Source organism: Drosophila willistoni, assembly GCF_018902025.1.
Source record: "Drosophila willistoni isolate 14030-0811.24 chromosome 2L unlocalized genomic scaffold, UCI_dwil_1.1 Seg168, whole genome shotgun sequence".
In the NCBI taxonomy this organism is placed as follows: Eukaryota; Metazoa; Arthropoda; class Insecta; order Diptera; family Drosophilidae; genus Drosophila; species Drosophila willistoni.
In genome coordinates this window covers 10,670,591-10,697,803 of record NW_025814047.1, presented here as the reverse complement: position 1 = coordinate 10,697,803, position 27,213 = coordinate 10,670,591, and the positions used below count along the sequence as shown (strand labels likewise).

Here is a 27,213-nt window from a genome sequence, read left to right as displayed (position 1 = left end):
GATCCAGACGGGGACCGAAGGACATGGCTATATGAACTCACCTCGTCGTGCTGATCAAGAATATATATACTGTATATGGTCTCGGAGATGCTTCTTTCTATGCGTGGCACACTTCTGAATAAAATTAATATACCATTTAGTGATACAGTGGTTCGAATATGAATACTCGTCTCGTCCATATAATTAATATATTCTTAAAACAAGTTATTTGTGAGCTATGATTTATACACAAACAACCATCGGATTGCAATAATGGCATATTTCCCAGTAATCTGTTTTTATACCATGCACCCATAGGGTGAAATTGTATACATATTAAAGTCGCCAACATGTATGTAACAGGCAGAAGGAAGCTTTTCCGACCCCATAAAGTATATATATTCTAGATAATGATCAACAGCCTAGTCGATCTAGCCATGTTCGTCCTTCCGTCAAGTTTGCAATGTACTGGCCGCTCCCGATAATTAAATAAAACTCATTTTCCCAAAAACCAACAAATCTAGAACCACCAAATTTGGTAAGAAAATTTGTTTGGTATGCGGTGCAGATTAATATTTCAAATTTTTGCCACCTACTAATCTAGAAAAAACTGATTGCCTCTCAATTTTTTAACTATCGAACACAATTCATACATAAGAATATTTGCTGTAGCGCAGGCAGCTAGAAAATGAATGTAACTCAGAAATCAAAGAATGTCCGTTACAATTCACAGATCGAAACATTCGAAAATAATAAGAAAGAGACAGACATACTGCAGTGTTTACATACATACTTAAACACATACATTTGGTGTTCGAAATTTAAAATATTTGTTTACCTGGTGGATGGTATATCGAAGTCGGCGAGACGACTTACTTACTTCATTATTTTTGCCATGCCCCCAGAATTAACATAAAACTGATTTTCTTAAAACATAACATAACTATAACAGCTAGAGACATTAAATTTGGTATTTATGTATACTGGCTTAATAGAAATAAATAAAATTAATTTTCTCGAAAACAATTAAAGTTAAAGTCACAAAATTTGGTATGCAGCCTTTTTTGGTATACACGCAAATTATAATTATTTAAATCCATAATTTACAATTACATGTTACAATTTTTTAACTATCGTAATCAAATTCTACAGACTAATTAATCTTATATATTTCTACCAACCTACCAAATATTTTTGAAACGGCCGTTCATAAGGGCGGAGTTCGGCGTAGGGTAGTGGCGACAATAGAGTGCTCGGGTGTTTGTAAGAGTGAACGAAATATGATATGCTATGAGACATGCAAAAAAAACATACATACATTTGGTCTTCAAAATTTTGTGTTTGTTTTATGAATGGTATACTAAACTTTAGTAACTGAAGTCGGCGAGATTACTACCTTATTTCATTTTATTCATTTTACCATTCGTAAAAAGCTCCACTTTAAAACTGTATTATTGTGTAAAATATGAAAATCAAGAGAATCGGTTCGGTAGTTTTTGAGAAATTATGGACACCGAAATATATCTTCGAACATCGGATTTTTCAGATTAGTACAGTAAATATTTTCAGTTTTAAGGCACAGTTTAAAACAAATAAATTTGATTTTGTTTCTCCATGAAGCAAAATAAAATAACGATTGAAAACCGCAGTGAAGATTTTTTTTGTCAAGTAGGTGACTTCTTTTCAGACGTCTAATCTGCATTTGCAACATTTAATAAAGTCGACCCAAAAGTTTTCGAAAATTTTCAGGAGATATGACGTAGTTTTTGGGGCAATGCTCTCGTCCTGCGATGCAATCTTCAAACTTTAAACGCGTTTTTCTGAAAACCGCATTATTTTAACTGGCTGCAATGACACAGCACGTAATTCTAAACTGATTTAATGAAAGAAAGTGCAAACGACGCATAATTTTAGTATTTATTTTTACTATTTATTATACCCTTGCAAGGAGTATTATAAAATTGGTCAGATGTTTGTAACGCACAGAAGGAAACGTTTCCGACCACATAAAGTATATACATTCTTGATCAGCATGAGAAGCTGAGTCGATATAGCCATGTCCGTCCGTCCGTTCGTCCGTCGGTACGTATGCGTTTTCCTCAGCCATCTTAAGAGCTATTGGGATGAAACTGATATTTGGGCTACTTATAGCCCGGTCACGATCGGACTACTATATCATATAGTTGTAGAAAAAACATGGGTGAGGAAATTGGAGTATGCCTATGAAGTTTGCTAATATGATAGTATTGGATAAAAAACATCAGATCCCAAAGTTTTAATTTGATCGGATAAATAGAACACAAGTTACAGCCAATATAAATTGGCTCAAGCGCTGCCTACGTCATAATCAAATCAACAGAGCACATGGATACACACACACAGACGCAACGCTACATGCACTGTATGTGTATGCGTGAAGAAGAAAAAATTGTAGTAAAAAGTGTAATAATGGTTTGTTTGTGTATTGATTAAATGAGTTGCAGGGAAAGAAATTCCAAAATGTAAAAATATTATTGCCAAGGACTGCAAGGGTATATAAACTTTGGCATATCCGATGTTAGCTTCTTTGATATTTTTTTAATATTAAATAGAAAAAAAATAGGCAAAAAAATTTTTTTATATTGACGGCCGCCATTTTGTCCAAAAATATTCTGATTTTGGTAAAGGTGCTGGCGTAAATCAAATTTCGACTGTTCCCGTTTCACAATTTTTTTATTATACCCTTGCAAAAAGGGTATATTAATTTTGGTCAGAAGTGTGCAACGCATAGAAGGAAGTATCTCCGACCATATAAAGTTTATATATTCTTATTCAGCACGACTAGACGAGTTTAAACAGCCATGTCCGTCCGTCCATCCGTCTGTCAGTCCGTCCATTTGGATCAACGCACCGTAAAAGCTACAGAGCTGATTTTTTGCATGTAGGCTTGTATATACTGCAGGGGTTGTATATCTCGGATTCAGCCGGATCGGACCACTATATCATATAGCTCCCATACAAACGGCAAAGTCACGAACAGTGACTTTTCTCAATAACTTCGTTATTTTCGGAGCTATTGTCGTGAAATCAAATATTGGTGAGTTTATTATACCTATAAACAACTGTGCCAAATTTTATCAAGATCAGGTCACTATATCATATAGCTCCTATAGGAACAACCGCTCGAGAACAGTGACTTTTGGAAATAACTTCGCTACTTTTAACGCGATTGCTTTCAAATTAAACATTTGTTAGTTTAATATATCTGTTAATGGCTGTGCCAAAATTGATAAAGATCGGGTAACTATATCATATAGCTCCCATAGGAACGATCGGTGGAAAACAGTGACTTTGGTATACTAACAATAAGATTGTAGGCCGTTCTTTCGCAAATATAAGCCTTTTTAGATAAAACATTTTTCCACTTCGATGGCTATATATTTATAGGGAAAAAGTTACCAAAAAAGTTGCAAGGGTATACAAACTTTGACGCAGTCGAAGTTAGCCCTCTCCGGCCCTCTGGTTTTAATATATTTCAATTAAAAAATGAACACAAAACTTTCTAAAAACATAATTTTTTTATATTTTTTTTTATTTTTTACAGCTTGTCAAAGTTAAAGGACTTAAGGGGGGTTTCTACCTTGTTGGGCCGAAAAGGCGCTTTTTAGTAAGATTTTTTTTTTGAGAAAAGTATAATAGATCAAGGAATAAAATTTTTCACAGTTGTTGGGAAAACTTTATTCTATGGTTAAAAAATTTTTATTCTGCGATTCGTGAAAAGGGGGAGGTGGGTGGAATTTTCCAAAGGCATCCCCATTTCGTCCTACCGTTCGCAAATGAAGTCTGAGTTGGTTGAAAATTCTGCGAATATTTGAAATGATAGTGAAAAAAAAACCATTGCCAATTCTGCCCAATTTCAGATTTGAGTACTTTTCGTATTTAAAACCACGGACTGGTACTACCCTTGGCTTTATAGTTCTATATTGAAGTTTTAGTGCAAAACTTGCGAATAGTACCCTTTAGACCGGATTCTAAATTTAAAAAAAAAATTTTTTTGAATTTTTCCCTTATTGTTAGGTACTTTAATAACCTTCTCTCAATGGAGTTTATAAAATTTGAAGAAATGCCATATTTGTTACACTCCGCAACTGTCAACTCCATAAGCTTCTTAAGTGTGTGGTACTACTTTATATTTGCATTAACTCGAGTTAAAATGCCCCAAAAATCGATTAAAACGGGCATACATGTTTGGTACCGAAATAGCGACTTGGATGCAACCCAATAGCAAATGTAGGTTGTCCCAAAAAGGAAGTTTGACAGTTTTAAAATCTCGCTACTTTGTAACATCTCGCTAACATTGTACTTCTTTCCAAATACATATAAATGGAATAAAGTATTGTTGAAGTAAACTTTTATTATTTTTGATTCGGTTTGCACTTAAGCAATCGATAAAAATGTTTGGTTTTATATTTAATTGATTGTTTTACTAACAACCTGCTGGAACCAGTACGTTTCTATAGAAAAAATGAAACAAGTGTGCGACTCTGTACTGATATTGGCCGGCTAGTAAAATACGGTTATACGTATTTTTGGCATTTTTCTAGTCCGATTTTAATAAAATTTTCTAGGTTGGCAGAATTAAACACTATTAATTAGTCTGTCGAATATCGTTTTTTTGTAAATTATGGAGGCGGAAGGCAAAAATTTTCAACAATCAAAATCTACAGAGTCTACATAGCAAATTTGGCGAAAGAGGGTGTTGCACAATTTTGATACAAAGAACTTTATACAACCAATATTTGCGCCCGTATTAAGCAAGTTTACACACCAAATTGGTTGTCTATGGCTAGTATAGTCTTTGAGATAATCGGGTTTATCTAATTGGCGGGGGCGGAAGTGGGCGTGGCAGAAATTTGAAACCAACTCGATAACTGTACATTCTACACGAGTTTACTTACCAAATCTGTGGTTCTATCTCTTGTTGTCTTCGAGATCTAGATGTTCAGACGGACGGACTGACAGACATGGCTAGATTGATTTAGCTGTTAATGCTGATCGAGAATATATATACATGTATATATATACCTATGTATATATTTTATATGGTCAGAAAAGATTCCTACTGCCTGCTACATATGTATGTACATACTTTAATATACCATTTCACACTATGGGTGCATGGTATAATTACTTTTCAAAATTTTATCAAGAATGTGTACATACATACATATACAGCTGTGTTCACGAAAATAGCAGTGCCTCTAAGCTTTGACTTTAAAGTTGATAAATCATATTAAAAAGACCATAAATGCACCAATCTTTCATAAATTCATAATCTATATTTATATATAATAATATTAGTACTATTTTGGACTGAACAAAGAGTCCCCCACTTTTAGAAACGAGCAAGATACTGAAGGAAGGGCATTTTGAGCTGTTCATTAAAATAGCAGTGACAACTAAGAATTACAATCTGTCGATTCTAAATTATTTAAAACTTAAATTCTGGTTACCTTTGGTTCTTAGGACTTAATATTTAGTCCTGAACCAATTATTGGCAATAGCCGGTTGGCACCTACGCCGCACCGACTCCATCAATGCTGAACTGGGATCTGTAGCCATTTTTCATGGATAACTTCTCAATGCTAAGCTTTATTGGTCGGTTTTTTCTTTGTGACGCTTCTCTGAATGTTACCCCATACATATTTAATGGGTTACCAATCCGACGACTGAGCTGGCCCTGGCATAACATCGATTCTTTCGAATTAAAAACAAATTTTTTGAGCTTGCTCCTAGGTTTTGGGTCGTTAGACCGGTGATATGTCTATTTTATGGGCAGATTCCATATGATATAGGAGAGCTTAACCTTCCTTATAATGTCCACGTAGATATTTCGATTCATATTTTCATGAATCTTATGTATTGGACCAAGTCGCTTATATGAGAAACAAGTCCAAATCATGCCGGATTGCTTAACCGTTTTAGCGTGTAGTTTGGGTGGTATTCCGTATATTCTGGGCGACGTACATACTGTTTAGACCCTGCACCACCAAACAGGATTACTTTAAGGACGCCTGGCCTGAGAATATTACGCTGCTTTGCAATATGAAGATTCATATGGAGTTTTGTCAAACTGCAAACGTGATTTACAGGCTTCAAAGTCAAGAGTGGGACTTTCCTACGACTTGGCGATATTAGCTCTTGTTCTAGGATTCTACACCGACAAGTGACACTCCTTACCGACACGCTTAGATTATGTTTGACGAAATTAGAAGAAGCAAACTGATTGACCCTGCTGTATATAACAAAGTGCCAGTCATCTGAAGCCGTTTTTGCACTTTTTACGCAAGGTTTTTTGGTTATTTTTGGTAGTCTAGGGCAGCAGAGAACATCTTTGCAGAACATCCAACTAAAATTTTGAAACTTTTTAAAAGTTTTACCTTGATTTTAAAGGTTTTGGATCCATTCCGTGTTCTCAGCATAGCAATGCGTTCTTTTTCCGACTACCGTGAAATTTTTAGCGTTAGTTGACGCAAATAATAGTACACCATAATTATCTAATTAATAACACTTACTACTGACAGATTTATAAACTTTTAATTAGTTTTTTTTCGCAACTAAACGAGACACTGCTCTTTTTGTGAACAGTTAAATTTGTGGGGTTAAGCACAAATATTTGAAAAACAACCCAAAAATAAGTAAAATTAACGGATTTTTTTCGGTTTTCCTATGCCTACATACCATTTTACAAAACCAAAGTCAAAAAACTGAATGTATAAAAAGGAATATGTGAAAAATTTTTGAATCTTTGTTAGCATCTACTGCACTGCTATTTTCGTGAACACAGCTGTATGTATGTATACTTTATGCTGTTCTGCCTGTTGCGTGTATTTTCGCGACTCTAATATATAATTTCATTTATGGATGCAAGCTATAAAAAAATATTTATTTTTATACCCTTGCAGAGGGTATTGTAAAATTGGTCAGATGTTTGTAACGCACAGAAGGAGACGTTTCCGATCCCATAAAATGTATATATTTTTGATCCGCGTGAGAAGCTGAGTTGACATAGCCATGTTCGTCTGTCCGTCCGTCCGTCGGTGCGTATGCGTTTTACTTAGCCATATTAGGAGCTATCGCGATGAAATTTTTTTTGGGCTTTTTATTACCCGGGTAAGATAAAGTATGAAAATCTTTGGGATCGGACCACTATATCATATAGCTCTAGAAGAAACATTTCTGCAAAAATTGGAGTATCCCCATGAAATTTACCAATATAATAGTATTAGATATAAAGTCTCAGATCCCATTTTAATCTGATCGGTCAATATAAATCGGTTCAAGCGCTGACGGCAGCGCTGCTTGCTGCCTACTACGTCATCATCAAATCAACAGAGCGCATGCATACACACACAGACCCAACGCTACATGAACTGTATGTGTATGCGTGCCGTGCTTTGCTTAGGAAAGGAATAGTAAAAAGAGAAATAATATTTTGTTTGTATATTGATGAATTGAGTTGCAGGGAAAGAAATTTCAAAATGTAAAAATATTATGGCCAAGGACTGCAAGGGTATATAAACTTCGGCATAGCCAAAGCTTCTTTAATATTTTTTTTTTCAATTTATAGTTTCCAAGACGGGTACAAAATAATGCATATCTATTTCATTCTATTCTAATTTTGAAACATTTATACACCACATCTATATGAAACGAAAAACTCGAATGAAAATGAATTAATGGAAAAAATTTGATTTTAAACGCTTGTAAAATTTAAAATTAGTCCCAAAGTTAGATTTACTATTTCCACAGTGTTACCTGCAAGGGTGTACAAATTTGTGCATGATCGAAGTTAGTTAGCCCTGCCTTTTGGTATGTACGATGCTTCCGATTGAGAAACAAAACCTAGAACCGAGAGAGACTATGAGCAGAATTCTTGGCATTTTATCTATTTTTATGCACGCAAGTTCAAGGTCCTCATTAAACCAAAAAAAACTGTACCAATGAACAGTTTCTGTGTGATTTCGAAAGCAATTTGTTTAGCATTTGCTGGTTTGCTTAACCAAAATAAGAAAACAAACGTAGAATATAAATACAAAAAGACACACATTTTGATATATATGTACATTCATACATAAGTAGACAAGTACGTTTGAAATTTTTAATGGTTAACCGTTCACATTTATGAGGGAGAATATTTTAAGTGGATGCAGAAATAATTTACATAGATACATATGTACACATTTATATTATAGTATTTCGAAACATGTTTTTTATTTTTCAGATATACATTTGGACTACGCACCTTACTAAACTACAACGAAATTTGTAGTGAACTGTAAGAAATATTTTAACAACTTATTATCATGGATAATCCAACAATAAAAAGCAGCAATCGGAATCACAACAATAACAAGCAAACAGGAAATAGTTATCAACCTCTGACTCTCACTTCAGCTTCAGTTAATACTCCGTTGAATAAGGTCATTAAACATGATCTGTTTCCTGAAGTAACATTTTGTAATTTGTCGATGAACGACTTGCACGATGAATATGGACACAGTCGTAACGCTTTAAAGCATAGCATAGTAGCCATTAATGTGGATGCAGATAATCAGAATAGTAGTGCACTGACCTGTCTAATGAATGACAGCTATACTCATCAGCAAGCGAAAAATCGGAAACGTTTGATTTCCAATGAATCGGGAGACTCATCAATTGAATCAGGCGCCACGGAAAAAAAAGCTCCACCAAAAATGCCCGATGGTGGCTATGGATGGGTTGTAGTTTTCGCTTCGCTGGTCGTCTCTCTGATAGCTGATGGACTTTCATTCTCTTTTGGGCTTATCAACACAGAGCTATTGGAATATTTTGGCGAATCTGCTTCAAAGACCGCCTGGATTTCATCACTTTTTTTTTCTGTACCCCTGCTAATGGGTCCTATTTGGTCAAATTTAGTGGATAAATATGGTTGTCGTCGCATGACCATTCTGGGTGGTATTGTATCAGCATTTGGCTTCGCTCTCTCTTCATTGTGTACTTCAATTGAAATGCTAATGGTTACTTTCGGCCTTATTTCAGGTTTGGGTCTAGGCATAGGCTATGTGACCGCTGTTGTCTCCATAGCATTTTGGTTTGATAAAAAACGATCATTTGCCACAGGCATTGGTGCTTCGGGCACAGGCATAGGTACTTTTGTATATGCCCGTTTGACTCAGTATCTTATAGATTCTTATGGTTGGCGGGGAGCTATATTAATATTAGGGGGTACTATGCTAAATGCTTGTGTTTGTGGTGCCCTTATGCGTGATCCCGATTGGTTGATCGAAGAAAACCGATTGGAGAGTCGTTCACAGAGTGTAACTACATTCTCCAACTCCAGTGTGTGTCTGGATGAAATAAAGAAACTGTTAGACACAGGCTTAACCAAAGAAGCTGTCCTTGATACGCTGGTGACAAAGAACAATACTGAAGCAAATCAGCAGATTGAAGATCCATTGGACATCGCAATAAAGCGATATCGCAGTGAGATATTTTTACCTACCTTTTTAAGTACCCAAGAGCTGGACAGCGTTTGTGAGGTAAAAAGCGAAAGTCGTCGTTCTTTACGTCATAAGGAGGGTGCTGAAGCTCCATCACGTGAGAATTTGTTATCCACTAAGACCATGGTGGAAGCACCTTTACCAACAGCAACGGAAATTGTATCGTCCAAAAAAATGTATCTGGCCTCTAGTGAGACACTATCGTCGTCTAAGAACCCATCAGTTAATGGCGCCACATCTGTAAATTTTGATGAAAGCTTTCTTATGAAAAAATTTGACCTCAATTCTCGCTTTTCACTTAATGAAAACATTTTTATGGCTAAGAATCGAATCACAACGTCAATTGCTGCTAACTTGCGACACAATTCAGTGGATATTTTAAACAACGATGTGCATAGTTTTTACAAGGATGAGGCGTTGTCTTTAGGGGAAAGAAAGTCCAACATCTCAACAGTTACAATAGGCATACCCCATCAGTTAAATAATAGTGAACTGGACATCCGTCGCGCTCGTCTGAATAGTATTACTGGCCTTCGACGTCTATCAAAATCAAAAAAACCAAATCAACACCATTATCACTCAAATCTACGCCGACAAGTTTCTATACGAAATTCCAATTTCCTTAAAGACATGCGCATCCATAGGAATTCCATTAACTATCGGGGTGCCATGCTGAATACGCATCGATATCGACTCCGTGCCAGTTCCTGTCCAAATATCTATCGCAATTCAATGACAACAATAGCCAAAGAGGAAGAAGATGTGAGTTATACTTTTATTTTTACATATATACATATATATATATCTACCCATATACAAATATATATATATATATTTAAAAATAATTCCGTTTTATTTCCTCTTAATATTTTCACAGACTTGGTATGATAACTTTGTTGACACCATAAAGTCCGCATTTGACTTCTCACTATTTTTGGATTTAAAATTTGCACTCTTCAATTTGTCTACATTATTTCTATTTATTTGGTAAGTAAATTTTTTATGTATTATATAAATTTGAACCATAAACGCAGAATACGAACTGTATGCAACAGGCAATAGAAAAGTTTCTGACCCTACAGAGTAGGCGCATGTCGTCAGGTTTTGATACACTTTTGACTGTCTTCCACAACGTTTGTTTCAAATGGAATATTATTGCCCATTGTCCGGCGTTCTCCATTTGTGTTTTACGCTGTTGGAAACTGTTGGAACTAGCTGGTTATTATGTTATGGTTTCTTCGTGAAAATAGAATTTTTCGTAAAGCCGAATCTGGTGGAGATTTTTTAATCCGTAATTGACCCGTTCTATCGACATATAAATGGCAAATTAGGGGTGTCACAAAATAAAAACTTGACACCGATCCAAAAACAATTGTCACTGAAATTGAGAACGAATGGACACCAACCCTAAAGCAATTATATTATGTCCTGAAATGTCTTTTGAGAATTTTAAAATCTCGCTTTTTCTCTAACATTTAATGTTTGTTTTTTTTTTTTGTTTTTTTTTTTTTTTTTTTTTACGAAAATTTAAATAATTTAAGCTGATGGCGTTTTTACTTAAACCGCCTTTACAACCCTGCTGAAATTAGTACACAACGCAATTGTCCGCAGCCAGTAGTAAGTAAGTCCGAAAGAGTTCAAAATATCAAAGCAGCTAAACTCGTTATGAAATTTTTGGGGCTTTTTATTACCTGCATAAGTGTATGAAAATTGGATCGGACCACCATATCATATAGTTATATATGATATATGATATATGGTCCCGGATCGGACCACCATATCATATAGTTATATAAGGAAAAAAGTTTGTTTTTTATACCCTTGCAGAAGGTATTATAAAATTGGTCCAATGTTTGTAAAGCACAATAGGAGACATTTCCGCTGCCAGCAGCCTACTACGTCATTGCTTAAAATCCGCAGAGCGCACTCATACATACACAGACGCAACGTTACTTAAACTGTATGTATGTATGTGGGTGCCGAACGCTACCGTTTGAAGGTTGTGTATTAATGAATTAAGTTACACAAAAAGAATTTTGAAAATGTAAAAATATTATTACCAAAGGCTGCTAGGGTATGTCCAAAGTTAGCTTCATTGATATTTATTTCTTGAATCCTTACGATTTTTTCTTTAAAACCAAAACCAAAAACCATTAAAACCGTTTTAAGTCATTTAAACCACTTACTGAATCTCACCTTTCGAAAAACAATTTCATGGTTTTCAATCAAAAAAAAAAAATTTAAAGAGAGTTTGACGAAAAATTCAACAACAACACTCAAGAAAAACCTGCAACAAAATAGGAAATTCATCTCTTGTCCAGAGTAAGATCGAATAATTTTACTTTTTCGATTATACTCTGATATTCAGGCTACAGAGGAAAAACGCTCAAGTGTTATTTACGAGTTCTGGTTTTGAGTTTCTTTTTTAAATATATCTAAGGAATTTAATTAAAGTCATTCACATCTGGCCACACTAATCGTGAGCGTGCAATTTTTTTGTCAATTATTAAAAGGCAGAATAAAATACATTAATATAAAGCCAGATGAAAATATTTTAAACTTAAAACCGCATTGTTACTTCTGCGTTTCTGTGGTGACCAAAAAGCAATACAAAAAACTTCGACCGCGTCAAAGTTTGTATACCCTTGCAACTTTTTTGGTAACTCTTTCCTTACCTATAGCCATCAAAGTGGAAAAACGTTTAAGCTAAAAATGCTAATGTTTGCTAAAGAACGGCCTACATAGGAAATAACGGAGATATTGATCAAAGTCACTGTTTTCCACCGATCGTTCCTATGGCAGCTATATGATATAGCTACCCGATTCTTATCAAACTTGGCACAGTCATTAACAGATATATTAAACTAACAAATGTTTAATTTGAAAGCAATTGCGTCAAAAGTAACGAAGTTATTGATAAAAGTCACTGTTTTCGAAAGATCGTTCCTATGGGAGCTATATGATATAGTCACCCGATCTTGATCAAATTTGGCACAGTCGTTTATATGTATAACTTAACAATATTAAATTTCAAGATAATAGCTCAGAAAATAACGAAGGTATTATGAAAAGTCACTGTTCGTGACTTTGCCATTTGTATGGGAGCTATATGATATAGTGATCCGGTCTAGGAGGAGTTTGCGTTGATCCAGACGTCGTGCTGATCAAGAATATATATACTTTATATGGTCGGAGATGCTTCCTTCTATGCGTTGCACACTTTTGACCAAAATTAATATACTCTTTTTGCAATGGTATAAAAAGAAAAACCTAATTTAAACACAAATTAAAGTGGCGGGCCTGAGCCCGTAAAACAACAATAATGATGAAACCGCCTGACATAAGCATAACAACAACACCACTCCAAAACAAATATCGAAATCTAAACAACCCAAAATATATTGTAATTAACAGAAAAGACAACAAATCTTTCGAAAATGTATCACCATTCCTAATTAAAACAATAGACTATACATGTGGAGGAGAAGTTGACACTTGAAAAAAAACTCGCGCCGGCACCTTATTAATCAAAACAAAAAATGCTTTACGAACAATGAAATTATTAAAAATCAAAAATATGGACGATATTGAAGTAGAAGCCACCAAACACACAACACTAAATTTTTCCAAGGGAGTAATCTACAGCAACGAATTACGAAACATAGAGGAAACAGAAATACTAAACTAACTAAAATCTCAAAGCGCAGCCGAAGTGCGAAAAATATTAAAGAAACAAGAGCAAGGCTTGGCAGAAACGAGACTTATAATTATTACATTCGCCACATAAAACCTTCCAGAATCTATTAAAATTAGATATGAGAACACACGTGTCCACCCATACATTCCTCTCCCTCTGAGATGCAAAAAATGTCTACGATTTGGCCACCCAACCCCGATCTGCAATAGTTCAGAAGAAACTTGCAAAAACTGCTCACAAATGATACACACTGCTGAAAAGGAAACCTGCACCAACAAAAAGTGTTGCCTAAATTCCAAAAATAACTCCGAATTTGAGCCTAAACACAGCCCACTGGACCGCAAATACCCAACATTCATAAAACAACAAGAACTGGCACTCAAAACTACAGAAAAAGTGGACCACAAAACAGCCTTATCAATTTACTACTCTCGTCACAACCCGCAAGTTAGCAACAGCTACGCATCAACATTAACCAAAGCTACATCAAATCATGACACTCACCCATCAACATCAAAAACAAATACAGCTACAACAACATCGACCCCGACCTATACCACAAAACCATCATCTACCCAGTGAACGAACACCTCATCTCTACCAACATCTTACGACGACCTATTATCAGAACACCCAAGTTCATCGCACAAACACCACCGCAAAGAAGACATGGAAATGGACGTAGACTTCCTCACTAAGTCACAAAATTCAGTAAGCAGGATAACTGACGACTTAATATTAAGAATATTTCTTAAAGGACAAAACAGCATTCTTTCAACAAATCTTAAACACACAAAACACAACCTACCAAATACAAAAACCTCAAAAACAGCAAAACATAAAGACAACGACGACAGCAACAGTTTTTAACACTTAGAATAACAATGGCCCACACATGCTGTAATTACCACAATACAAGACTCACAATACCCTCACATATCTCTCCTTAAATATAAATAAAACCAAATGACCATTAAGATCATTCAATGGAACATAAACGGATACACAAATAATTACAGCGAACTCCAAATTTTAATTAAAAAACACATGCTCCATATTTTATCTCTACAAGAAACACATAAAATACACTCTTACTGCATCCCCATATCAATCAGTTAATAACAAAAAACAGGTCAACCTCCAATTGAACGGTGATTTCGTGCTAATCACTGTCGACTTTAATGGTTGGCATACAAACTGGAGCTCTAACACCAATACTCTTAAAGGAAAAATACTTGAAAAATTCATAACCCAATCAAATTACATCCTATGAACTAAATGACAGTTCACTAACACACCTCAGCACCCACAATACACTAACAAACATCGACATAACCTTTAGCAGCCTATTTTTACAACTCGACAGCACGTGGTACACAGAAAATGATCTCTTTGGTAGCGACCACTTCCCTATCATAATCAACCTCTTCAACTCCAATCCAACAAATGCACAACACTTATACTCGATTTTCAAAACTCACAGAAGAATACTCATCACAACTAAATAAAAGCTCAAACATAAACAAAGAAACAGCCACAAAACAAAAAATAATTATATCTAGTGCACATAAAACAATTCCTCAGACACACCCTATGACCAAGCCATCAACGTCCATTAGTGGAACAATAATCTTCAAAAACTTAGAGACGATAAAGTTAAGAAATAGCACACGCTAAAAAGAAACATCTGTACCCAAAACATCATACAATTTAAACCAGCAAACGCCAAATTTAGAAAGACCCTAAAAGAAGAAAAAAAGCATAGTCTACAAGAATTCACAACACAAATAGCTCCGGACACACATCCAAAAACAATTTGCAGTAACATCAGACGCTTCTGCGGCCTAAATCCCCAAAAACACATTCATTGCATCCTAAACCCAGTAACAAACCAAAATACCAGCAACAAAGCAGAAATAGCGGAACTCTTCTGCAAAAACTTCTCAGACACGTCAATTTCTCTACGACCTTTATAAACACAAAACAAGCATCACTGAACAACCCACTCAATCACACATATGTCCCCCAAAAGAGTTACAGAAATAGCAAAAGAAATAACACTAGTCGAATTTATGTCAGCTCTAAACACGTTAGAAGGAAAATCACCAGGACTCGACAGATTAAACTACGTCATGTTCAAAAATTTGGACAGGAAAACAAAATGTCGAATAATCAAACTCCAAAAATCTGTACTAAACAATTATATCCCCCAAGTCTACAAGAATAGTATAATAGTCCCAATCTCAAAACCCAACATAGACAAAACCGCACTAAACTCATACCGACCAATATTACTGAGCTCGTGCCTATCAAAGATGCTAGACAAAATAATAGCAAAGCGACTGTGGTGGTTTGTTTCTAACTGGTTTCAAGAAGGGAAAATCTGCTATAAACAGTTTACTGCTGATAGACCATCTACTAACAATATCCATTCCCAGAAGAAAACATACGTCCATAATATCCCCAGACGTTGAAAAAGCTTTTGACAGAATCGGACTACACTCAATACTTGACCAACTCACGGAATGGAAAACGGGACCTAAAATCTTAAACTACATAAAAAACTTCATGACGAACAGAAACATTACAGTACGAATAAACACCAACCTCTCCCCCTTCCATCCCATCCACAACGGCATCCTCTAGAAACAGACGGTATACAAATACAGAATGTTGTATCACTAAAAATACTAGGACTTCACTTTAACAGCAAACACAGATGGAATAAACACACGGAGCAATTCACGCACACCCTTCATCAAGCAATTAATATAATAAAATCTCTCGCAAGTCCAAAATTGAACTGTAACACATCCACACTTATAAACGTCGCTAAAGCAATACTTAACTCCAAGGCAGACTACGGCCTTACCATCTGTGGGCACTGCCCAAAAACAACTTTGCGACCTATAAAATCCAAGATTAGAATTCAGAATCTTAGAATTCAATATCGTAAATTGTAAAAACCCTGATTACGGCAAAATTTCCCCACTACACATAATACTAAAAACATACCGACCCCCTAGACGACTACACTATATTCAACAATAGACCTACTAAAGAAATACAGCAGAAACCACAACCTACCATTTCAGCCCACAAAACTACCTACTCTGACTACTACTTCGTGGAATGTAGCCCGAATAATCACAGACTCGACACTACCCACAAACATACCGAGCTGAATTCATCCAAATTAACACCATTGACAAGCTTAAATACACATACATCTATACAGATGGATCCCTAAACAACACTATCACTACCTTTGCATCACAAATGAAACCGATACCATCAAAACATATGTCCTACCCCACTACTCCACCGTATTTTCCGCAAAACTCATTGCAATAGTAGAAGCTCTAGAAACCCTAAAAAATAAAAAAGGTAAATTCTGGATATGCACCGACTCACTATCTGCAATAGACGCAATTAACAACACAAATAACAATGAACATTACCCCTCATACGCTCGCAATATTATGCAAAAAACCATCCCCAAATTCAAACTACTCTGGGTGCCCGGGCATGTAGGAATAGCAGGAAACGAACTAGCAGATACCTCTGCTAAAAATACAGCGAAACAGCCTCTAACAACAGAGGAAAACTTTAACGTACAAGACATACAAAAATACTTAAAAAACATATACCTCACAAAACTACAATTCAACATAACCGAAACATCAATTTGGTACAAAGCAAGAAACCCACATAATAAACTAAACAACTACCACATTTTTAACACCATATCAATCGAACACATTCTCAGCAAATGCAATACCCTAAATCCTCAAAGACAAGCAATATTTAAAAACACCAACGCTTAGCACAACCCACACCCTCAAACATATCCAATATAAACTCTATATTGGATATGTTCTATATTCTAAACTACTTAAAAATAACAAATTTATATCACTACATTTAAGTACTTCCAATTTAATCTAAATTAAGAAAACCACTCCAACCTCTTCACCCAATGAACATTAATACATACCTCATGGAAATAAGTATACATGTAAAGACGAGATGGGCACACTGATCTGAGATTGCCCCTATTTTAATGAGGCGTGTAGCAGCGGAGAGTGAGAGGCATCTAAGAAAGAGAGTCGAAGGGCGGTCGTCGTCGAGAACGGGCAAGATATAAACGGGTTACGAGAGCGTTCGGCAGTTATGAAATCAATTATTATTCTCAAAGAAATATACATATGTACTACACCTCAATTTAAACATTTCAGTTAATATTATATACAATAAACTATTACAAATATAATGTTAACCTCACATTTGGGGGCTCGCCGGTTTTGTGTGTGTTAGTGCAGGTGTAATGTGGAGAAAGTGATTAGAAAAATGAAAATGTGGTTGTGCTGGAATTTAAAAAAACAATAAAGTTGTAAAGTTGCGGGTGATTTTGTAAAAGTTGGTACAAAACATCCAAATAAAAGATGTACAGTTGTGAAAATTCCAGTAGTGCGCGGTAGCTTTTCTAAGAAATCGTTCTCGAACAGTCGATCAGTCGGCGCCACGAAGTCGCGAAAAACCGAAATGTCGCCACCATTGCGCACACCAGCGAAGTCGAAAAACGAAAAGAAGAACGAAAAGAAGATTGTTGAAAAGAAGACCTTGAACGTAACGTTTGGTTTAGTGGAAGATGAAGAATCGATAAAAAACAATATGAAAGTGAAAGAAGTTAGTGACGTAGAAAAAAGTGATCCCAGAGATCTAGATATAAAGATGCAACAGTTAATACAAATGTTTTCTCTTAAAATCGAAGCAGATGAGAGAAAGTATGCAGAAGTCAAAATAAACCCTGAGCATTTCGAAAAAGTTGTATGTGTGTTTGACGGTTACAATGTACCGGTAGAGAAATGGTTTGAGAACTTTGAACAGAATGCCGAAGCTTACGAGCTCACAGACAAGCAGATGTATGTGCAAGCGAGAAATAAAATGAGTGGTGCGGCACAGTTATATCTCGAGTCAGAAACAGTGAGTGATTTTCAGAGTTTGAGACAAATGTTGTGTTGTGAGTTCGAGTCAAATTTGAGTAGCGCTGACCTACATCAACAGCTACGCGATCGTAAAATGCACAGTGGTGAATCGTTTCACGAATATATGCTAAATATGAGAAAAATTGCCAGTGCTGGAAAAATCGAAGACGCGGCGGTTATACGGTACATAGTTGATGGGCTTAATATTAAAAGCGAGTTCAAGTTCTCAATGTACAATTGTAAATCGCTAAAAGAATTAAAAAAGCAATATGGTGTATTCGAGCATGTAAAAAAATTTGATAATATTGAGAAAAACAATCGAAAAATCACGTCTATTGCAAAAGTGGAAAACATTAAAAAGAAAGAATATTGTTTTAATTGCGGTTCCAGTGAGCACAAGCGTAAAGACTGTAACAGTGCGGATAGAAAATGTTTTAGTTGTAATGAAAGTGGACATATTTCAACTAATCGCCCCAGAAAGTTATCAGCTGTTCGTAAAATAAATATACAAAAACGGGTCAAGTCGGTGTCGTTGAATGGCGTAAATGTTGACGGTTTGATCGATACAGGCTCAGATGTCACTATTGTAAAGAACTCTTTTCTAAAATACTTGGGTAAGATTTATTTAAAAGAAAGTTGCTTAATGCTATGCGGCCTAGGCAAAAGCCAAACAAAAGCAAAAAGCTTTTTCGAAAAAGCTCTGTCTCGAGACATAAGTCATCGTGGATAACCTAAAGACGCAGCAAAAATTCTTGGTAGTGGAGAGCAACACTATGGACTGTGACGTTATTTTGGGATACGACTTTGTGGAGAAGTTTAGAGTATCGATCGATGAGCGTGGATATACATTTATGAGCCTGGTTGAAGACACCAAATCGCAAGAAGAATATGCTGACAATTGGTACAATGTTTTTGACATCTCATGTAGTTATTCGGCCCCACCGCAATATCAAAAGCAAGTCGAAGCGTTGATACAGGATAGCTTTCAGCTGAATGATGCAGAGAAGGTAAATTGTCCTATTGAATTAAGAATTGTACCAGATGGCGCAATAATCCCATTTAGGCAGTCACCGAGTCGTTTGTCGGCACCAGAAGCGGAAGCTGTTAAAAATCAAGTTGATGAGTGGGAGGAAAACGGAATAGTGCGCAAATCCACTTCGAATGTTGCTAGCAGAGTTGTAGTTGTAAAGAAGAAAGACAATACTTTGCGGGTTTGTGTAGACTACAGGAAGCTAAATAGCATGGTCTTGGAAGATTGCTTTCCAGTTCCTTTAATGGATGAAGTGCTAGAGAAATTGCAGGCAGCAAGCTTTTATACGATTATGGATTTGGAAAACGGATTCTTCCATGTGCCCATAGAGGAATCTAGCAAATCATATACAGCGTTTGTTACTAGAGAAGGATTATACGAGTTTAATAGAGCGCCATTTGTATTTCGTAATTCTCCTGCTTCATTCATTCGTTTCGTTAACCACATATTTCAGGATCTGATTAACAAGAATATAATGCAATTATATATGGATGACATTATAGTATATGCTAAGTCAGCAAACGAGTGTCTAAACAAAACCAAATTGGTATTAGAAACTGCAGCAAAGTATGATTTGAAAATAAAATGGGGAAAATGTAGTTTTTTGCAAAAACGCATAACCTTTCTAGGTCACGAAAATGAAGATGGAAAGATTTAGCCCGGTAAAGATAAGACGATGGCGATCAGTCGTTTCGGAATTCCCACAAACGTCAAACGATTCAGGCATTTCTTGGTTTAACCGGATTCTTTAGAAAGTTTATTCCTCAGTATGCGCAGATAGCACGACCCCTTACCAAGTTGCTAAAAAAAAGATGTCAAGTTTATTATGCGTCCAAGCGAGCTTCAGGCGTTGCAGCAATTGAAGACGGCGATAATAAGTGAACCAGTGTTACACCTCTATTCTCGCGAGGCACCAACCGAGTTGCACACGGATGCTTCAAAAGACGGACTTGGAGCAGTACTACTTCAGCTATTTGACAACAATTTACATCCGATTTATTTTTGGAGTAAGAAAGCATCTGAAGCAGATTCGAAGAGGCATAGCTACATTCTTGAAGTCAAGGCAGCATATATGGCGTTCAAAAATTTCGACATTATTTGCTAGGGATCCCGGTGAAATTGGTGACAGACTGCATTGCATTTAAGCAAACTACGTCAAAGCTGGACATCCCAAGGGAGGTTGCGCAATGGATGTTGTATCTACAAGATTTCAATTTGAACGTGGAGCACCGATCAGCAGTTAAGATGCAGCACGTGGACTGTTTAAGCCGTTTCCCGCAGTCGTGCTTAGTAGTAAAAGATGAAATAACAGCGCGTTTAAAGAAGGCACAGCAGACAGATGATCATATTATCGCGATTATAGAGGTACTAAAGCAGCAACCATATAAAAGCTTCAACGTGAAAGGTGGTTTGCTATTCAAAGAAGTTGAAGGTAATGAGTTATTGGTTGTACCAAAGCTAATGGAACGCGAGATAATACAACGATCGCACGAGGTTGGACATTTTTCGACGCGCACGACAATGCACGCTATCCACCAACAGTACTGGATACCGCATTTGGAAAGTAAAGTATCAAGATTGATTGCAAACTGCATAAAATGTATAGTTCATAATAAACAGCTGGGTAAAAAAAAAAGGATATTTGCATTGTATAACCAAAGGAGACACACCGCTACATACTTTACATTTGGATCATTTAGGACCCATGGACAACACCTCCAAGCAGTACAAATTCATTTTGGCAATGGTAGATGGTTTTTCGAAATTTGTATGGTTGTTTCCAACGAAGTCCACAGGTCAGGAAGAAGTAATTAAAAGACTCAACGAATGGACAGACGTTTTTGGATTTCCCGAGAGGATCATAAGTGACAGAGGGGTGGCCTTCACATCAAACGCTTTTAAAGAATTCCTTCGATCAAACGATGTAGAGCATGTACTGTCAACCACAGGAGTAGCAAGGGGCAATGGCCAAATCGAACGAGTTAACCGTTGTATCCTGTCTTTTATCGGAAAAATATCAGCTGATGAACCCACGAAATGGTATAAAGGGGTTTCTCAAGTACAGAAGGCTATTAATACAACGATTCATTCATCAACGAAAATGTCACCTTTTGAAGTCCTGTTTGGAACGAGAATGCGTAACCATATAGATGACCGTTTGCTGGATATATTACAGGAGGAACAAGTAGATCAGTTCAACGACGAGCGTCAAAAGCTACGACAAGAGGCTAAGATTAATATAGAGAAGGCGCAAGCGAATTACAAGAGGAACTATGATAAGAACAGGAAAGGCGAAGCTATCTACCAAGTTGGCGATATGGTAGCTATAAAGAGAACGCAGTTTGTAGCGGGCCGTAAATTGGCAAGTCAGTTTTTGGGACCCTATGAAGTGATCAAAGCTAAGCGCAACGGCCAGTACGATGTAAAGAAAGCGACCAATGGTGAAGGGCCAATGATGACAACTACGAGCGTGGACTATATGAGACTTTGGCGATATGTGGCTGAGAACGACGAGTTGCTGTCTTCTGAGTCAGAAGACGATTATCAGGAGGGCCGAGTGTAAAGACGAGATGGGCACACTGATCTGAGATTGCCCCTATTTTAATGAGGCGTGTAGCAGCGGAGAGTGAGAGGCATCTAAGAGAGAGAGTCGAAGGGCGGTCGTCGTCGAGAACGGGCAAGATATAAACGGGTTACGAGAGCGTTCGGCAGTTATGAAATCAATTATTATTCTCAAAGAAATATACATATGTACTACACCTCAATTTAAACATTTCAGTTAATATTATATACAATAAACTATTACAAATATAATGTTAACCTCACATACATATGTGCAAGACAATTTTTGGAAAAAAAATTATATTTCAAATGAAAGAAAAATAATAACTTTTTTAAACTCATAAAGCATATTTCACTTTTGGCGAAATTCTAGCCGACTTCAATGATTTCAACTAATTTATGATTAGTAATTAATATGATGGCCTTTTACTTGAATAACCTTGTTTAGGCGACTGTGCATTGAGTCTACCAATTTCTCCAGAGTGGATTTGCTAATTTTTTCCCACTCAGCGAGCAAAGCTTGCTTAAGGTACACTAATGAGTCAAATTGACGTCCATTGGCCGTTAAAATGACCCAAATGTCTTCAATTGGATTAAGGTCTGGGCTTAAAGCTGGCCACTCTAAAACATCAATATTACGTGAGGAAAAAACTCTTTTGTAGACTTTGCCGTGTGTGTTGGAGCATTGTCCTGTTGAAAAATCATATCGTCAGGATAAAAATTTTCCGAAAAATCAATGAGCTCTATATCAAGAAGTTTAATATACATTTCCGCATTTGTTTTTGTCGGAATAAAGCATATTCGGGACTTTCCGGCATATCCAAAAGCAGCCCATACCATTAAAGACCCTCCTCCGAAGTTGCGTTGGTGACGCGTTTGCCGTGGCAGTCGATTATCTCGCCAATACTTGTGGCACCCATCTGGACCGTCAAAATTAAATTTTTTCTCGTCTGAAAAAATTACATTTCGGAACTCGTGAGTACAAAATTTGTATTTTTCGGCAAACGACAAACGGGCCTTAAGGTGGCGTGGTAGTAGCTTCGGGACAGGCTCTCGCAAAGCATATAAAATGTTTTTGTTTTCGGAAATTATTTGGTTGACCCGTCTCCTGGACACGTTGAGATTCAGATGACTGCAAATTTCGCTGCAGGACATCTCCTTTTTGGCAGCAAGACCCCAAATTTCCCGTTTACAGCGTTCTTGGATGGTCGTCGGTCGGCCGGTACGCTTGATTTTACCATAATTGGTGATATTTTTGCAAAAGTTTGCTATGGTGTTTTTATGACAATTCACTTGGGAAGCAACTTCTGCAATTGTTTTTCCACTTTCTTTCATGCCTAGAATCAAGCCACGCTCCTCAGCGCTTAAATGTGTCCCACGTGGCATCCTAAAGGCAATTTAACAACAATATAATAATTTCTAGTTGCCCGAGTGTTTTTTTGTTTACTTACGTTTTTCATTATAAAAAAAAAATAAAAAGACCTGCCAAACTTTTTTATGTGACCGCAATCGCTGCCAAATACCGACTAATGTCATATTGCACATATACATCTTTCCTATGAAAAGTAGTATGCAGCCATACAAAACGGTGATAACGGTACCGTGAATGGTGGCGAAAGAAGAATTTTGCAAGAACATTCTTGCAGTAGGCCCAAATATAACCAGAGGGCCGGGGCTAACTTCGACTGCGTCAAAGTTTGTATACCCTTGCAACATTTTTGGTAACTCTTTCCTTACCTATAGCCATCTTAGTAGAAAAACGTTTAAGCTAAAAGGGCTAATGTGTCCGAAAGAACGGCCTACGATCTTAGCATAGGAAATAACGGAGATATTGATCAAAGTCACTGTTTTCCACCGATGGTTACTATGGGAGCTATATGATATAGCTACCCGATCCTTATCAAATTTGGCACAGTCATTAACAGATATATTAAACTAACAAATGTTTAATTTAAAAGCAATCGCGTTAAAAGTAGCGAAGTTATTTCCAAAAGTCACTGTTTTCGAGCGGTTGTTCCTATAGGAGCTATATGATATAGTGACCTGATCTTGATCAAATTTGGCACAGTTGTTTATAGGTATAATAAACTCACCAATATTTGATTTCACGACAATAGCTCCGAAAATAACGAAGTTATTGAGAAAAGTCACTGTTCGTGACTTTGCCGTTTGTATGGGAGCTATATGATATAGTGATCCGATCCGACTCAATCCGAAATATACAACCCCTGCAGTATATACAATCCTACATGCAAAATTTCAGCTCTGTGGTTTTTTTGGTCTAGGAGTAGTTTGCCTTGATCCAGACGGACGGACGGACGGACGGACGGACATGGCGATTTGAACTCGTCTCGTCGTGCTGATCAAGAATATATCTACTTTATATGGTCGGAGATGCTTCCTTCTATGCGTTGCACACTTTTGACCAAAATTAATATACCCTTTTTGCAAGGCTATAAATATATAGTCTTATCGTTGTTTTCTATTCTTTACCGTATCTATTTGATAATCTTTTATTTTTTCATTTTGGATAATTTTTGAAGAGCCGCTTTGATTATTGTGGAGGTTGTCTCTGTCATTGTGCCTTGAACTGAACCTGAAGTCAAAGTTGTATTATTATTAGCTTTTATTTAATATTCTGGTTAGCTTCCAAGAAGAATAAGGGATGATTCCAAGAAATATTAACTACTGCAGTATTATACATAGTGTCAAATCAAATTCTATATATGGCCTGTTTATCTAATAGAAGTAGGCGAGATCCCTAATATATCTTGAATATTTTGCCCAATTAGAGCGGGAGAATCTAAATTTAAATGTTTTGGTAGCAATTGGTTCTTCATACCATACTACCTTTACCAAACAAGCTTTGTGATAAGAAGCTAGTATTAAAACAGCTGCTCGCGTTCCTCGTCTATCTGCTTGATCTCTTCTATATTAGTTATACAAATAGCTCGCAAATAACTGTCAACAGATTCGAGCGGTCTCAAAATAAGTGTTGTTCAATGAGACTGAGAAAAAATATCAAAGAAGCTAACATCGGCTATGCCGAAGTTTATATACCCTTGCAGTCCTTGGTAATAATAATTTTACATGTTCAAAATTTGTTTTCTGCAACTCAATTCATCAATATACAAGCAAAACAATTTTACTCTCTATTTTACAATTTGTTCTTCTTCCCTCATTTCCAAAGCAAAGCAACGCACGCATACACATACAGTTTATGTAGCGTTGCGTCTGTGTGTGTATGCATGCACTCTGTTGATGACGAAAGACGTAGTAGACAGCAAGCAGCGCTGCCGGCAGAGCTGGGAGCAGAGCTGATTATTATATTGACTGTAACTTGTGTTATATTGTTATATTTATCCGATCACATTCAAATTTTGGGATCTGGGGTTTTATATCCAATATTATCACATATGTAAATTTCATAGCATACTCCAATTTTTATGAAAATGTTTCTTCTAGTTCTTCTAGAGCTATATGATATAGTGGTCCGATCCTGATGGTTTTCATTTTTTTCATATATTTTTCGGGTAATAAAAAATTTAATTCAATTCTCATGCTGATCAAGAATATATATACTTTATGGGGTCGGAAACGTCTCCTTCTGTGCCTTACAAACATCTGGCCAATTTTGTAATACCCTCTGCAAGGGTATAAAAAGTCCGATAGCAACCGGTTGCTTTGTTCATATAATAATTTTGCTCGCACTCAAGCGATCGATTTAGCTCTGCCCAATCCCTGACTTTTTTAACCAGAATGAAAATTCCAAAAATTGTTTGAGCATGTATAGTTGCGAGCAAAAAATAGTGGCGCAAAACACTTGCCGATATTTATTACTATAACTTGCAAGATAATATTCCGATCTGTGTAAAACCTTTAAGTACCGTTATCAGCAATGTCTAACACTTGTCCATTACATTCTAACTTCACTTGGAGACTTAACTTTTTTGCTACTTTATTTTTAAGCTTAATTGCCAAATTTAGAGCGAGCGAAATAATAGTAGTGAAGGATCTTTTTTTTCAGGAAACTTAAACTATTGCTAGAAGGTTGTTTTTTTTTGCTCTATTTGATGTGTTAAATGTTCGCGGTAGAATATTCATTAAAGTATTCCAATTTGCAGACTTAAATGGCCCGAGGTACGCATATGTCTTTTAAGACGATTATTCAGATCAGAAACCTTATGGATGAGGGCAAAACTTACATAGAAGTCTGTGAACATTTCAAGTGTTCCCCAACTGCAGTTCAAAATGCATTAAAATTTAAAAAATTTCAGAAAGACGTGGCCGAAAGCTTAAAATCTCGCCCGAATTAGGAAAAAGAATAGTACGAGACTCAAGGCTTCGCTCGTTTGCATCTGCTGTGAAGATCCAGGAAGGAACTAAAGTGCCGGCCAGTGGTTGGACAGTTCGGTGAGAGTTACCTCAAAATAACTTGAACGCTCGCAGCCCCGGAAAAATCCGCTTCACCCACAGAAGAACATAAACGAATGGATTGAATGCTCAAAATTTCACATAAAATGGCCTGTGGAGAAAAGGCGCAACATACTGTGGTCAGATGAGTCAAAAATTGTGCTGTTTGGACAGAGGGGATCTAGGCTGTATATTCGTCGACAGAAAAACACGGAGTACAGTCCACAGTACACCACAAAGACTTTTAAACATGGCAGATGAAGTGTGTTGGTGTCAGGCTGTTTTTCCTAATACGGTGTTGGTCCTATATGCTGCATAGAAGGCATAATGTGTACGTTAAAATTATTGAGGAAGTAAAGGTACCACATGACGAAGAGAAAATACCACATTGCTGGGTATTTCAACAAGACAATAACCAGAAACACACAAGGAAAGTGGCAAAAGGTCGTATCGATAATGCTAGAGTAGATTTAATGAAGTGGCACAGTCGCCCGATCTGAGCCCGATTGAAAATTTGTAGTGCGACGTTAAGAAGGGAGTAGTTGCTGCAAAGCCAAACACTAAAAAAGGTCCTTAGACTGCTAAAGAGCGTACATGAAAGGCCATAACACCAGAAAAGTGTCAGAAAATGATAGATTCAATGCCGCGTCGCTGCGCAGTCGTACTGTGGAACAATGGACATGCCACTAATTATTAATAGGTTGATATTAACTTGGTCTTTATTTTAAAACTATTTCCCTGAAATAAAACCCTATACTTGATATTTTGTGCTCTTTAAAATATGTGCTACTATTATTTTGCTTGCCTCAATGTGGAACTATTGACACCAAATCTTCATTATTTTCGAAATATCAAAATGGAGTGGTTTTTTATAATATAATTAATAACAGACCAAATAATAAATTTGCATACCAAGAAGTTTCACAGTCTTGCCCCGATAACATAACTTTCTATGATATTTATAAAATGGGTGAAGCCACTACTATTTTTTTGCTCGCAGCTGTATGTATGTGTGGTTGTTAA

The 27,213-nt window shown here is 36.5% G+C and overlaps 1 protein-coding gene across 3 annotated transcripts in view; it reads left to right on the top strand.

The window, feature by feature from the left end:
- Positions 1 to 27,213, top strand: part of LOC6652392 — a 132,976-nt gene that overhangs the window by 8,235 nt on the left and 97,528 nt on the right. For 2 of the 3 annotated variants that reach the window (XM_015176508.3, XM_015176507.3), the window contains exons 2-3: positions 8,243 to 10,262; positions 10,378 to 10,487. In XM_015176508.3, coding sequence (XP_015031994.2) covers positions 8,325 to 10,262; positions 10,378 to 10,487 — 2,048 coding nt within the window. In that variant the 5' untranslated portion in view covers positions 8,243 to 8,324. Of the gene's footprint in view, positions 1 to 8,242; positions 10,263 to 10,377; positions 10,488 to 26,054; positions 26,394 to 27,213 lie in introns of those variants that run through there. The other variant, XM_047009898.1, reaches the window with a different exon arrangement.